Genomic DNA, 16,820 nt, shown 5'->3' on the forward strand with positions numbered 1-16,820 from the left:
TCTTTCTACTGCTCCTGCACCTGTATTGAGTTCACCTTACCCTGTCTCAACAGTAATTTTTAATGCTGCCAAACCAACCAGGATTTCCCTTATCTTACTAGTATCCTGCTTAATCTGTCCCATCTGTTCCTTCGCTTCTTGCCTAATCTGTCCAATCTGTCCTCTCTGTCCCATCTGTTCCTTTGCTTCTTTCATAGCCTGCATTAATAAAATTAAAAAATCATCTCCACCTACTCTTTCCTGTGCAATTGGGGTGCTCATGGTGACATTTTCGCTGGAACCCTCTCCCACAAAAGCTTCGATCTACATTTTGATTACTACTGGTCGACAGTTCACTGATACTTGCTCCTAGGTCCGAAGTGTTTTCAGTTGGTTCCTCTCTCATTTTTACCTTGTCATTATCGGCCATGGTAAATTTCAAAATATAAAAACTTCCCACACAAATGTTTGTCACTGTCACAAAACTATTTAATTAAAAAGATAGCGTTACTCATATGATGGTTGATGGTGCTGTCCGAGAATTTGGTCCTTTTTATCCACACCAACTCTTTCCACGTGGCAACATCCATTTGTTCTGTGTGTCCATAACACAAAATTTATTCTTGGTGTTCATCTTGCGTTCACCTGAAACAGTCACTTGTTCAACATATTTGCTTGGTAATAACTTTTAAGCCATTTCTCAAGATAGTGAGGTTTTCTGTTACTGGATTTTTAGATTACCATTTTGTTAATTAGAAGCATTGATTTTTTGTGCTAACATCTCTGCAGTCTCTAGTTATTTATTGCTGAGGACTTATTACTTCAATTTCTTGATTTGTTACTTAAGTCAGTATATGTACATAATTTTATCAGTGACAACAATCCACTGATAATTATGACAACACACGCCCTTCCAGAACATTCCATGCCACTTCATAATGAATATCAAGTTTTTTTATCAAATAGAACAGAATGGTACATACAAAAACACACATACAAGGCTTTAGGAAGCACTGACTTGTCTGAAAACTATCCGGAGGCATATAAAAAACAGGTGGTATCGGACATTTCATATGAGTCCTGGGGGAGACTGTACCATTATACCGTCTAGCTGCCTGTTAGTGGTCCAGCTGGCTTTGACCATCCCGGTGCCATTATCTCCTGGCTCACACCGATACAATATTTGCCTGCCCCAGCACGGCACTCCATACATTGTTTTCTGTATACAACGTGCTGTTATTGCACCAGATCTGTTTGGACTGTTCTCACTGACTGAAAACTTTTTCTCACGCTCTGCATGGGACTTGATCTTTCACTTTTCTCTAATGTTGTTGAAGTAAAAACTGTGAACATTATGTTTGTAACACTTCCATTCAAGTATGAAATTCAGACTTCAGTGGTTTTTGATCTTAGTCACAGCACTGCTTTCCTTTAACGTGTCATTTGCTATGAATAGTGTTCATGTAACTGCAGGTGTACTAAAACTACTAAGTGATGTGAAATGTAACAAACATGTAAAACCAGAAGTAAGGAAAAAACTGCAAAACTTATATTCAAGGGGGTGTTCTGGGAGTATACAGCGCATCCTTAAAGAAAAAGTCTTTCAAGTATTTTGAGCCTCTCTCAAGCTGCTATGACAGCAGAAAGTTAAAGATTTCTGATTTATATTTGTGGGACTGTAAGAGGCTGTGGTATAGTGCTATGAAAGTTTATTTGAGATGTTCAACGAAATTGAATGGGAATTGTTAGAAGAGGCATGACGTTCTTACTAAACCTTGTTGAAAATATTTGAGTAACTGATATTCGAGATAAACTGTGAAAAATTGTGCTGTGTCCACTGAATATATGACATGGATACGGCCGCAGTCATATATGACATGGATACGGCCGCAGTCATATATGACATGGATACGGCCGCAGTCATATATGACATGGATACGGCCGCAGTCATATATGACATGGATACGGCCGCAGTCATATATGACATGGATACGGCCGCAGTCATATATGACATGGATACGGCCGCAGTCATATATGACATGGATACGGCCGCAGTCATATATGACATGGATACGGTTGCAGTCATATATGACATGGATACGGTTGCAGTCATATATGACATGGATACGGTTGCAGTCATATATGACATGGATACGGTCACAGTCATATATTACATGGATACGGTCGCAATCATATATGAGATGGAGACCATGGCAGTAACAAAAGAAGGTTTGACATGTTTGGCGTCTTATAGGCAAGAAACTCTCTCTTCTCACATTTGTAGATAGAATTACACAGTGCGTGATTAAAATTAGCATGAACTGTCAGGACCAACATCATTAGTCAATATAGTACTACAAATCATCGTGTTTAATTTATTTACTTACAAGCAACAGAAATTCTGACGATGAGGGATTCAGCAGAATTGTCCTTCAGTGAAATAGTTGTTGCTTTTTGAGATATCTGATGTCTTACTGTTGGAGGTACTTTTGAATTCATTTAGTGTTCAACCTGTGTCGAGTTATAAGTTCACATAAAGGGAAGCTATTATTTCATGTAATGTATTTTGTTATAAACAAATCTTGCAGCCCTGTTTACCTATTGTCTGCAGCTCCTGTGCGAACTGAGAAGACCACTCTGAAATTGGAGGACATAATTAAACAAAGAATTAAAGACCGTGCTTGGGATGATGTAGTGAGGAAGCAGAAACCAGTAGAATCTCCTCATGAATATAGAAAGAGACTCATCCTGGATCAGGAAAAGAGCAAACTGAGTCTTGCTGAGGTGTATGAGCAGGTGTGTGTAGTTGTAGGCCTATTTCTTGAGTATCAGATAAATTAGTGAGTAGTTTTTAGACTGTATCACTTGAACTTGAAAAATTATATATTGTACATATCCACCTATGTTCAATGTTGTATTTTTTCTTATTAATTCTAGGCATATGCTGGACTCCCATTAGAATATTAACAACATATGAGTTTACATTGAGATTAGGATACTCCTCTAGATATGTTCACTATTTACAGAAAGATACATAATTTTACTGTGAGCGCTGCTGAGGTGTTCACTGCTGTGTATCCTGTATGTAGCAGGGGCATGTGAGATTGACGTGTGAAAATATGGAAGCTCTGGCCACAAAAGACACATTCTGAATAATATTTTCAGTGGCAGTGCTAACAACAGAGTCCTTTTTTTGTCAATTCTACAGACTACCAACTGTATTTTGCCATTGACTTTTGGTTTATACCACTTGACTCTGTTGGCAATCCCCTTTTTAGCTTCTTTCTCCATTAACAGACTCCATAGACATGAAAAGTTGCAGTGTTTCAAGGTTGTTCTTGCCAAGATGAATTGCTTAGAACTTCATCTTACTAGTTACAATAATACCATATTATGAATGTATTACAATGAGCAAGTTAATTGGTTGAAAAACTTATTTCCCCTCTGAAAAATTTATCTCTGTCAAAACTGTATCATTCTAAAGCCATTCTAGCATTTATGCTGCATTTTAAATCTACTTTAAGGTTGTTGAATGCAATAGGAAGAAATATAATGCACTGTTTTCTGTTATTAAACCAGTTACCTGCATAATTACTGAACATATGTGGTAGTCGAGAAGGGAATGAGTTAGGGTTTCCCAAAGGTACTCAATTTCTACACTGAGAAAATAGCAAGGTAAACCAAGGAGAAATATAGAGGTTGAATTAAAGTTTAGGAAGGAAAAATAGAAACATTAAGGTTTCTCAATAACATTGTAATTTGACAGTGACAGCAAACGACTTGGGAAGATGACTTGAGTGAAAGGAATAATGTCTTGAAAAAAGAATATAAGATGAACATCAACAAAATTAAATCAAGTGGTAGTGAGGGAATTATATTAGGAACACTAAAAGTGGGTGATGAGTTTTGAGATTTGAGCAGCCGAATAATCAGTAATGGCCAAAGTAGAGAGGGTGTAAAATGAAGACCGACAATAGCAATAAAAGTTTTTGAGAAAATGATAAATGTCTAGTATAAATTTAAGAGTTAAGAAGTATTTACTAAAACTATTTGTCTGGAATTTAAATGTACACTCCTGGAAATGGAAAAAAGAACACATTGACACCGGTGTGTCAGACCCACCATACTTGCTCCGGACACTGCGAGAGGGCTGTACAAGCAATGATCACACGCACGGCACAGCGGACACACCAGGAACCGCGGTGTTGGCTGTCGAATGGCGCTAGCTGCGCAGCATTTGTGCACCGCCGCCGTCAGTGTCAGCCAGTTTGCCGTGGCATACGGAGCTCCATCGCAGTCTTTAACACTGGTAGCATGCCGCGACAGCGTGGACGTGAACCTTATGTGCAGTTGACGGACTTTGAGCGAGGGCGTATAGTGGGCATGCGGGAGGCCGGGTGGACGTACCGCCGAATTGCTCAACACGTGGGGCGTGAGGTCTCCACAGTACATCGATGTTGTCGCCAATGGTCGGCGGAAGGAGCTCGTGCCCGTCGACCTGGGACCGGACCGCAGCGACGCACGGATGCACGCCAAGACCGTAGGATCCTACGCAGTGCCGTAGGGGACCGCACCGCCACTTCCCAGCAAATTAGGGACACTGTTGCTCCTGGGGTATCGGCGAGGACCATTCGCAACCGTCTCCATGAAGCTGGGCTACGGTCCCGCACACCGTTAGACCGTCTTCCGCTCACGCCCCAACATCGTGCAGCCCACCTCCAGTGGTGTCGCGACAGGCGTGAATGGAGGGACGAATGGAGACGTGTCGTCTTCAGCGATGAGAGTCGCTTCTGCCTTGGTGCCAATGATGGTCGTATGCGTGTTTGGCGCCGTGCAGGTGAGCGCCACAATCAGGACTGCATACGACCGAGGCACACAGGGCCAACACCCGGCATCATGGTGTGGGGAGCGATCTCCTACACTGACCGTACACCTCTGGTGATCGTCGAGGGGACACTGAATAGTGCACGGTACATCCAAACCGTCATCGAACCCATCGTTCTACCATTCCTAGACCAGCAAGGGAACTTGCTGTTCCAACAGGACAATGCACGTCCGCATGTATCCCGTGCCACCCAACGTGCTCTAGAAGGTGTAAGTCAACTACCCTGGCCAGCAAGATCTCCAGATCTGTCCCCCATTGAGCATGTTTGGGACTGGATGAAGCGTCGTCTTATGCGATCTGCACGTCCAGCTCGAACGCTGGTCCAACTGAGGTGTCAGGTGGAAATGGCATGGCAAGCCGTTCCACAGGACTACATCCAGCATCTCTACGATCGTCTCCATGGGAGAATAGCAGCCTGCATTGCTGCGAAAGGTGGATATACACTGTACTAGTGCCGACATTGTGCATGCTCTGTTGCCTGTGTCTATGTGCCTGTGGTTCTGTCAGTGTGATCATGTGATGTATCTGACCCCAGGAAAGTGTCAATAAAGTTTCCCCTTCCTGGGACAATGAATTCACGGTTTTCTTATTTCAATTTCCAGGAGTGTATATGGAAGTGAATCATGGATGGTAAACTGCACAGGCAAGTAGAGAAAAGGAGCTTTGAAATGTGGTGCCACTGGAGAAAGCTGAAGAATAAGTGAATAGGTCAGCTGACTGATGAGGAGTTGTGGATAAAAGAAATTTATGGCACAACTTGATTAAAAGAAGGAATAGACTGATAGGGCACATGCTGAGGATCACAGCCTCAGGATAAAATGTGTAGAGGGAGAAGGAGACTTGACTACAGTAAGCATGTTCAAGTGGATGTAGGTTACAGTAGTTCTGCAGAAATGAAGACACTTGCACCGTACACACTAGCTGAGAGAACTGCATCAAACCAGCCTTCAGACTGAGGACCTTAACAACAAGAGCAGAAATAATACATAGTCAGTACAGAGAGAAAGTTACACATTGTCCCACACTGAGATCATTCTGCAACAAGAATGGCACATGGTCAGAAGAGATTACATGGTCTCACTTTCCTGCTGATGACACAGTTCTGTTATATGAATGATAAGTGCATCACATGTGCAAGTGACACAGTGCAGCAACTTTAAACACTCCAAAGTTGAAGTATGGTTCTTGTGGGTAAAATGCCTAAATTACATTCAGATTCACCACGAAATTCTGGTGATATCTGGCTCAGATGCGGTTTCGTGCCCAGTGATAGAGAAATGGTATCAACAATTTGACCAAGGCCACACAAACATGGATAATGCTGATCGTTAAGTCCAGATCTTGCGACATGAAATATCCATCTGTTTGGCAAACTGAAAGGACATCCTGGGGAAGGGGGGGGGAGGAGATTTTTCAGTAATGAGATCACTCATGCAGCAGTTCTCAAATGGTTCTTTGATGAAGGAGCAGATTACTATCACTGAGAAATTGAACAGTTCGTAGAATTTCTGACTCCTTGTTTATAGACTTTGTGACTATGAAAAACTGTCATATCTCTGTGTCACTTGGAAGTGTAATGTAACATCCAATAAAAATTACTTGGCATGCCATAATAATGTGTAACTTAGTTTTTGAAGTTCCCTCATAGCATTAGGAAACAGTATTTATTCTTTTAATCAGTTTCTGCAACTACATCATTCATTTTATATTCAATTTGTTGAAGCATATTACCTTATTAAGTTTATGATTTGTGTGCCACAGAGAGTAATCAAGCTGAGCCGCAACTATTGAGGAAACAAAAAGTAATTATTATCCACAAGATGACGTGCAAAGAAAAATCAATTCATTTAATTTAATATTCAATTTACTTTAGATATGTGTGTTCATTTTCAATCCAATTTTCTGTGCAGGAGTACCTAAAGCAGAAAGAAAAAACATCTAACGATGCAGCACCTGGGCAGGAGAAGCCAGAAGAAGAACCTGCAGAACATCGTGAAATCCGCACCCTAATGGCAAATTTATTTTCCAAGCTTGATGCATTATCAAACTTTCATTACACTCCTAAAATGGTGAGGGTTTGTTGTTGTTGCATGTTAACAGTTCATTTTGAACACGAATTCTGCTATGCAACATTACTGCTTACTGTTTTTGTGAGTGAGTGTCAATCAAATGATTGTACCACTTTTCATGTGAAGTGCCTCCATAATGTATTTCACAGTGTGTATTATTTCATACGTCCCTGAAATTGTAGCTATGCATTGCCTTTCCTAAATCTTCTTCTAATTTCTCTGTTTTGTCGGGTAGGTCTCATGGTGAACATTTAACTGCTTCTCAATTCTGCAGGAATATTTCTGTCTGTATGTTGAACCCTTAATTTCTTTCTATTCTTTAAAAACATCAGCAAAGACATTAGTCTTCACTACTTATGGCATTACATTCAGTACAGTGCTGTAGGGTCTGAAGTACTCTTCATCTAAAGGAAAAATTGTGCCATTGCTCCACTTTTTATCTCTTTGGAATGAAATGTTGCATGTTTCCGTTGAAGTTAGTATAGTACGTGAGGCATCTGTTATATTTCGTCTCCAGTTCTTACTGCTGTGTAAGCCTGTGTATTGATATAGTACAAAAGGTGACTTGTTTTTCTGAATGCTACAAAGTTCTAGTAGCATTCGTCGCGATACAAAGGGTCATAGGTATATAAAGCAAGAGAGCGACAGCATAAAGTGGGTTGTGATCTATAAAGTATTAGAGGCTACAGTAAACCGCGTGTTGATTCACTTCAAGCTGACTGATGGAGCCATTGTGAGAACATAAATTTAATTTTAGGGTTGCATTTTTTCAAGCTCTGATGTCATACTTATTGTTTTTACTTGCACAGGTCCATAAAAGGACATAGCACCACTGGGTGATTTCAAATGTGTTCAAAGGCTTTCTAGTGTGCTAGTGAGGTATCTCCTCATTTGGAATGTACCATTGATAGTTTTCTGGTAGGCAAAATTATAGTAACATAATCTTGTATATTTAATCTGGTATGTTGTTCGGGAACTGTTCTGAAATTTTGAAGTGATCAACTGGTTCATAAGACTATGAACATTTATGTTTTCAGAATGAAAGCATCCTTAATACTCTCACAGTGGAAGATTGTCAAAGGATGTTCTGTTTCCTTTAGCGTTTCGACTAGTATTAACATTACCATTTCCTTGTATTCCTACAAGGAAACAGTCCTTTTTTTCTCTGTAATAGGGAAAAAATATGGTTTCCCTACAAAGGGTACAAAAACCGCAGCAACTTCCAATAAATGGATGCTTCCTTGTTATCTATGAAAGAAAGGGTTCTGCCTTGGACAGAGGACAAAGGCACTTCCATTTCACGTACTGCTAGTTAGTATTCATATTCTTCTCACTATGATATTTAATTAGCTTTTCTTTTCCATCTATCCCCTTCAGTTAACAAGAAGAACATGTTATCTATGAAGCCTTAACTTTTGAAATATGAGCACATTGGTCTCTCGGTAAGGAATACTGCTGGAAGTTATGTGCCATTTACGCGAAGAGATCCGAAGGAAATGACCAGATTTGTTCATATTTATACTTCGTATTCATTTATGTCTGCTGTCAGTATAGGTGTCACATCCTGTAACAATTCACATCACTGTGTGTGTACACACTACACAAACATATGCCAGTAGAAATGCCTCTCATTCTAGCCGGCCTCAAGGCAGTGGACCGATGAGATCCAGCTATTATAAGAGTAATAAATTAATGAAGTAAAGTATATGCAACTATAATCTCACTAAGAAATGAAAGAGAAGTTTGGATTTAGTCTGACAAGAAAACTGAAAATCTTGGTGTGTAGCAAGGGACACCATTCTACTCTAAAGAGTGTGCATATTACAACACCAACATAATTTCAATATTTATGTCAAATGGAAGCACGAATGAAAATACACAAAACTTTTCATTGTTCCGAATTAAATGCACAGTTAAATCTAAGCATATGATGTGTGATCAAAAAGTGAGAGGAATTAGTGTTTTTCTCAAAGAATCTTTTTTTTTTCATCATCAACTTTGTCTTCTTCAAAGTAATCTCCGTGAGATATAATACACTTGTGCAAACGCTTTTTGCAGTCTTGGAATCACACTTTTCATTAAGGTGTTCAGCTTTTTCAGTAGTTCTGTTTTTATCTCATCAGTGGTGGCAAAACAACATCCTTTCATGGTTCTTTTCAGCCTCGGGTATAGAAAGAAGTTGTAGGGGGCCATATCCAGCAAATATGGTGGCTGAGGCAACATTAACAGATTCATTTTTTTGCCAAAAAATCATGAACAGGTATTGATTTGTGAGCAGGAGCATTATTGTGTTGTAATTTTCACTAGTGGTTTTGTCACAATTCTAGTCATTTTCTTCAGATTGTTTCACGCAAATGGCACATAACTTCAATGTGTTATTGACCATACAACCAGAAGGCAGGCACTAGTGATGCACTATCCTATTGTAATTGAAGAAAACAGTGAGGAGAACCTTCACGTGTGATCGAACTTCTTGAATATTTTTTGGTCTTGGCACTCTGGGCAATTTTCATTGGGACGATTGGGATTTGTTTTCAACATCATGCCTGTATACCCATGTTTCGTCATCTGTTATATCATTCTTTAGAAGTTCTGGATCATTGTCAATTTCATTCAGCAATTCTGAAGTGCTGTCTTTTTTGGTTGAAATTCAGCAATTTTAGAAAGAACTTTGCTACCACAAGTTTTATGCCCAAAATATCTGAAAAAATTGCTTGGCATGAACGAAAGTATATGCTGACATCATCAGCAACCTCTTATAGTGATAATGATTTGGCAATTTTTCGGAACCATTTTCTTTACTTGTTTCACATTGTCATCAGTAACTGATGTGCCAGGGCATCATCTTCAGTGTCTTCATGTGACCCTCTTTGAAACATTTATACCAGTTGTAAACTCTTGTCTTATTCATAGTAGATTCACCAAAAACTACAGCCAACATTTCAGATGCAGTGCTGCACTTTATTTCATTTTCTAAGCCAAATTTAATGCAGATTTTTTGATCCATCTTTTTCAAAAGTATAAATTAGCAGAGCAGTCAAAAACACATGTAACCTTTTTGAATGTCGACAATAAATTAAATATTCAAAACAGCTAGAATGCAAATGTACATTAGGAACATGTGTAACAATAAGATAAAAAAGAATTGAAAATAGTTTGAATAAAACCTACAAAATTAAGAAATTCCTTTTACTTTTTGTTCACACCCCATAAGTGATTCAAAGTGTAATAGAAAATGTCATAAGCGGTTTTTTTGTTTTTTTGTTTTTTTTTTAAGTTTGCTTTGTGTAACCTTTTTGCTTTTGCGATACTGTTAATGTGAATACACTGAATGTAGATGGTATTGCTTTTTGGTATAAATAGGTGTAAGTAGATGCTTATTTTCCACCCAGATGGTTCAGTTTCCATCAGAAGCAAAGCATATTCACAGCCACTAAAGAGAACTGGTGCAAGAAGATTATAACAGTACATGCTATAGTCAAAATGAGATTGGCTTACCAGTTTGTGGTACCCAAAAACTTTAATTTCACACTGAATAGTATTAAACTGTTTCTCTCTGTATCATGAGGGCCAGACTGTTCTGGCAGTGGTATAAATAATTTGACTTACTCTATTGTCAATCATTGTGTGCCCCAATAAATACTGGATCACTTTGAATGCAAGGTCAGTCTGTCCAGTTAAGTGTAGAAGATTCTCCTGTTCCCTTTAACTTTTGTCTTATTTTATAGTTATTGTGTTTGTTGAAACAATTGTGAAAGTAATGGTTATGTGTTGGTTTATCAAGCCTCAGGCTTAGATTTTTTAATTACTCTGTCATACGCTCTGTACTTTCGGAAAAGCAAATATCTCTTACACAAGCAGTAGGTGGGACCCGAAATAAGACAGGCCAACATTACTAAAGACTTTACAAAGTAAGGTACAATGTTAAATACTCAGGAAACTTGAGTGTATATGGCTATTGAAGTTAGAATTGTTGCAAAGTGCATAAGACAGACCATCTAGCACAAAGAAACCTATAAGACAAACATTCTTAGATCACAACTGCTTTATCAACATTACTAATGGCACCTTTTTGAGGCTTAGGAGCATCTCTATGGCTGGTCTGAGAGACATTGTGCATCAACATTAAAATTCTGAAACATACATTCCTAGAAGAGTTGACTAATATAGCTTCCTCCTATGTATATTTAATGAAAAGTTCATGAAGGTAAAATTATAGAGATTCGAACTTGCACGGACGCTTTCAAACTATCATTCTCTCTGTGTATCTTTTACGGTTGAAACAAAAAAGGGCAAAACAACACTGATACACAGAGTATGTCCCACACTGTTAGGTGGGTTGTAGAGTAAAGACTTATATGTCGATTCTTCTACTGTTCCCTACTTTTGATCATACTGGTGATTCCATTTCAGAGTTTCAGCTTTTGGTGAGCGTGCAGTGGTAGGTTGAGAACTGTTTAAGTAAAGAGGATAATGTCTCCAGTTGCTGATCAACACATGCATTTTCACTTATGTTATTTGTGATTACAGTGAGAAAATGTATGTCTGTGGTTTACAATTTCAAGGGACTTCACAGATTAGGGGTGCATTAACATAAGTTGTGAATCATGCAGAATAGTGAGGTAATTGGTCATAGACGTTTTAGGATAAATGAAGGTATTGACCACAGTCATTAAGGATCAACATTTCACTGTCACAGATTAGAAATATTGTGAAAAGCTAAATTTGGAAGAGCATGTAGATCACAGTTATTGGCAAGGAAGGCTGTGGCTCAAACTTCTTTGTAGCTCCTAGTATTTCAATCTCAGTTGTGGATAATGAAGAGGGAGGAGGTGCATAAGGATTTGAATTATGCGACGCTGATGTGGAAATTTTTTCTCAGTGTTCATGAGGGACTGTTAAATGACACACTGCAGTACCTGCAAGGAGGCTTTGACTGTAAATCGACCATTTCATAATCCCTTTAACCATATTTGGCCCTTTTGGGGTTTCATGTTTTATGTTAAAAATAGTTACTTAATAGCATTAGATACAGTAGCAGCTAGACTGAATGCTTCTTTTTGTGATATTCAAGAAGAAGAAGAATACAATTGTAATTGAATTCACAGCATATTTAAATAAAGGCATTTTTAATCGATTGAACTGATTTGTCGTCTGTTCCTTTGTGCATGTTTCTAAGTGTTAGTTTGATTACTTTCATTTTCTTGTCATAGGTTGCTCCTGAAGTGAAAGTAGTAACAAATCTCCCAGCAGTTTCTGTTGAGGAGGTGGCACCTGCGGCTACTAGTGATGCAACTTTACTTGCACCGGAAGAAGTCAAATGTAAGTCACACAGAAAGCAAATACAAAGTGCACTTCAGGAATTAGGAGCAAATATACTGGATTTATCTCTTTATCCCAGAAAGTGAAACACCTGGCTATACAAATCAGAAATTTGCTTTACATAAACTGACTCTAATACGTCTCCCAAAATAAGAGCAGTGACTTAATTGTAACTTATATTTAATTTTCACTAACAAAGAATCTAGTGGCACAATTTCAGTTATGTGCAGATTTGATTTCACACACACAAATTTCTTTCTTCTTTCATTTTCATCTCATCCAATAAGTCTTCCTGGAATCGTGGGTTCTGGGTGACTGTCATATAACTTCTCTCCATTCACAAACCTTTGAAGTCATTTTCCTTCATTCTTCTTCCTTTCCCTTCAACCCTTTCCCAAAAGGATCCACTGGCTCCAAAAGCTTGCACATTTCAATACATTTTATGTGTGTTGTCTCCTGCCACCATTGTGTGAATATTATACTCTGTTGGGAGAAATTACAGATTAACTGCTGGATGCAGTTTGTATTTATTCTCATATGCTTAATTCACAATGGATTCTTGGGTGACCAACAGTAATCATTTGACAAGTAGAGAGCTGCATAAGATCTCTCTTTCGTTATGGGAGTTCTCTTTTGATTCAGAAGCTCAAATTTATTACCTGAGTGGTTGAAAGTTGGACAAATATGTTAAATCTGAAGGACATCTGAGTTACATATACCCTGGAATTCATATGGTTATCAATTCTCTGTTTACTTTGTACTGTGATGCAAGGGTAAATGTTTAAATAAATAATTTTTGTGGTATTTTTTAATACATAACTTTTATTAAACTTTGCAGCAAAACCACGCGGAGGTGGAGACATTGCTAGCATGGCAGAGAAGACTGCCACTGACCGAAAAAGGGAGCGTCGTCGTAAGAAGATGGCACAGAAGAGGCGTGCCCAGAGAATGGTGGAGAAGCAAAAGATGTCTGGTGTACTGGTTAGAGGCAGTAACATCTCAAAGGCAAGCAAATATTATTTCACCTCTCATATGAATAACTCCTTTGAGAAATTAAACAGCAGAATTTTTAATTACTTGTGCACACACTACACATTACTGATATTTAAATCATGTCATAAATGATATTGAGAATATTTTGTGTACCTATTTTGTTACTTCTCTTTTGATAGGATTGCCCCCATATATTGAAAGTCAGGTACAAAAGCCAGTTATATTGATGAAAATTCAATAAGCGTCACGTAGCAGCAATGAATATCATGTTTACGCTAAAAGCAATAGGCAAAAGTATATATTAAGTATAAGTATCTGTACCCTTAGCATTCACCAAAATTAAATGGAGCCGGGCAATAGTAGTAGACTACAATGGGAGAAAATAATTTTATGGATACAATACTGAGAGAATGGTTCTCTCTCCATCTAACACTTCAAAGTGACCTTTCTTTTGTGAATGACCTCAGATGTCATTTTCCTTCATCCTTTTCTTTTCTCAAGCAACAATAGGACCTCAGCCTCATATTTTTTAAAACAGTTGTGTATTGTTTGTTTTAGTTCATACGAATACTCATGTTTTGTATACTGTGTGCTAGTAAATTATGTTTACATAAAAAACTTTTCTATAATCATACCTCATTGTTTTCAGTTGGAAGATTCTGGTGCTGATCGTGGCATTAAGTCATCCACTGCATTCTTCAATCAACTACAAGATGAAGTTCGGGGCCAGGTGCAGAGGCTTAGTGCAGCAAAACGGGATGCTAGTGTTGCACACCATTCAGTTAATGCCAAGAAATTGAAACTATGAAAAACAAGTGTCCCTGGAGCTTTGTGGTTGAACTATGAAAGGTACCAATTTTGCTGTTATAGTTTCAAAAATGATTAGGAGAGGTTTTTTTTTCCAAAATGGATATGTTTGTCTTATATGATCAACCCAAAGTTAAGTAAGAAAGAAACTCCGTGAATACATTGATAGTGCAGTAAATGTGTGTCGTTTCAAAGGATATTCAAATCATTTTGCAAATTAGGAAATATATTATTGCTTTCATGTTTCTTAAGTTCCCTGTTGTTGCAAGATTAATACATACTAACAAATGCAGTCATAATCTAATATAGTAATCTGTCTGCTTGAGAGATTGTCTCAACATTGTGAGGAAGTAAAGTAGTGCCAGTTTTCCCATAAGCTTAACTTCATTTCTTCTCTTATTACTCTCCTTCGCGTCGTGCACACTGGTTAATTCTCTCTAAAGCCAATTGCTTCAGGCTGCACAGATTACATCTTTGAGAAGGGCAGTTACATTTTATTAAAACACTACATTGTATTTGATGAAGGAAATCACCCTTTTATGTTCAGTAGACTAAATAATGATGCGATCTTCATAAGTGCCGACAAAATTTTTTGGAGTTCTTTCAATAATGCCCCGATTCGTGCTTTTCAAAGCTTAGTTGCATGTTGTTGAAGCTCAAGACAGAACTGCATTAACGTCTATGTTTATTTGGATTCAGAATCAGCTTGAAAAAGGATTCAGCTGCTTGTGTGTCTCCAGTCAGCTGTTGGTAGCCTAATTTTATCTGCATAATCTAGGGCCTGAGGAGTATTTCTAGTTTCTGCCCTGAAAGATGGTTCCTTAAGTTTTGTAAACAGGTTATTGTAGGGAATACAATGTCTTTCTTAAACAGGGTGTATATGTGGACAAGGAAAAAAATTTCTAGAACTTTTCCTGCGTACCCAGGTTAAAAATATACTTTTTCCCGGGCAAAAATACACTTTTTCTGTGCTAAGTAACAGAAGGGTTTCCGTAGATTTTTCCCTCAGAACTGTAAAACTTATCAATCCTTTGAATGGTTAAAGTTTTATACACTGGCATAGAACTCCCCGGAAAAAACCGGAACAGGGGAGAGGAGTTGTGGAACGGCCATTGATGGAAAGAAAAAAAGAGAGAAGTTTTGGAAAGACCTTCGATGGAAAAAAAGGAGAGACGTTTTGGAAAGACCTTTGATGGAAAAAAAAAGGAGAGAAGTTTTGGATAGACCTCTGATATCATATTTTCGTATTATGAAAGTGTAAATTCGAATTGCACTGAACACAACACATTAGTTTTCAGAAGTTTGAAATCGAGATTGCGATGCCCTATTGTAAGCCAATCATATCTCATGCCACGTGATCTCGCCAGCTGATGACAGCAGATATTCAGAGCATAGGACAACTGCTGTAGTAAGCCAGTAGTACTTACGTACCACGAATACACAAAGAGGAAAGTTAATGGTTTATATTAATATGCATAGTGTAGCAACAAGAAAAGCTAAGCTTTCACATATAATATTGGTCTCTAAGATTAATAAGCTACAAGAGAAGCTAACCTTTCACATGTAATATTGATCTTTTTTGCGTGTGTTATACTTTGAGATATGACACCTAAATCTGTCAGTAAATTTACGATCTCTGGTCTTCTGGGCTCGAATTTATTCTATGTGGCTGGTCCTCAAGGTGTTCAGTTTTAAAGGAGAGTCAAATGCTCTGTGATTTAAGAAATTCATCCCACTTTCTCACACATAATATAATTCATCTTGTGTAAAAGGAAATTTCCTTTGAAAGTAACGTCTTTCAAACCACCATTCCCAATACTATCCCAAGACTGTCAGAAATAGGTTTGATTTAGCAGTGCCAGAGGTGCTAAAAAATGGGCATTATTGCTCCTGCACAGCTGTGATGGAGGACGCCTGCATGTTTGTATGCATAAACCATAAAGAGAGCTTACATTACACCATAAAAGAAACAGGACATCAGAGGGTACTCCAAGAGTATCGGAATTTTATAAACTATACTAAAATGCATAATTCAGCCTGAAGTGCACATTGGTTTGTCGTGATTCACAATGAAGTAGGTCCTACCTGATGTTAAGCTTTTCAGTGTGGTTTATGGGACATAAATTTTCTTGGAGTAGTAGTACTGTACTATCTTATGTTTGATTCTTTATTATGACATAATGCCGTACATGGCCAGAGAATGGAAATGTGCACTTGAAATTCTGCGAACAATTAGAACTAGCCAATACTGTGGAATGAAACACTTAGTTTCAAATAAATTGATTGCCTCAGCAAGAAAGATTAATAAAGCCAAATTTCTTTACCAGACTGACAACAATAACTTCATTGTTCTGCAAAGAGATTTATGCTTGACTGCTAAAAATTTGGAAATAAAATCAAATCAGAAATCTGAAACTAATAATATATTTTTGCCTTCCATAATTATGTGAATGTATTTTAATTTGTTTGATAGCTCCCGGCCACAGAAATCTGTTTTGTTTTCGTTTGACGCGTGGGAGCTGTAAATGAAGAGGAAACAGCAAAATCACATAATGCAAACAACTACCCCCCCTCCCCACTACAACTCTGCACAGGTGCGAATTGGCAGCTAGGGTGTGCAAGAAAAATTTTTCTCGTTAGCATTTGGCTGCTTGCGGCTACTGCCGGAAGTGGGAGAAGGTATCGCTCATTCGAAAGTCAACCGCACATCCGCATGAGCCTGCTGGCAACCGCTCAAATGAGCCTAATGTAAACAGTTGTGACTT

General features: G+C 38.3%; 1 protein-coding gene across 1 annotated transcript in view; it reads left to right on the forward strand.

Moving 5' to 3' along the window:
• LOC126272619 (U3 small nucleolar ribonucleoprotein protein MPP10-like) overlaps positions 1 to 16,820 on the forward strand; it is an 82,393-nt gene that overhangs the window by 39,959 nt on the left and 25,614 nt on the right. The window contains 5 exon segments of the mRNA XM_049975578.1: positions 2,591 to 2,775; positions 6,775 to 6,933; positions 12,147 to 12,255; positions 13,094 to 13,260; positions 13,898 to 14,097. Coding sequence (XP_049831535.1) covers positions 2,591 to 2,775; positions 6,775 to 6,933; positions 12,147 to 12,255; positions 13,094 to 13,260; positions 13,898 to 14,056 — 779 coding nt within the window. The 3' untranslated portion in view covers positions 14,057 to 14,097.

Source organism: Schistocerca gregaria, chromosome 5 (genome assembly GCF_023897955.1).
Source record: "Schistocerca gregaria isolate iqSchGreg1 chromosome 5, iqSchGreg1.2, whole genome shotgun sequence".
Taxonomy (NCBI): domain Eukaryota; kingdom Metazoa; phylum Arthropoda; class Insecta; order Orthoptera; family Acrididae; genus Schistocerca; species Schistocerca gregaria.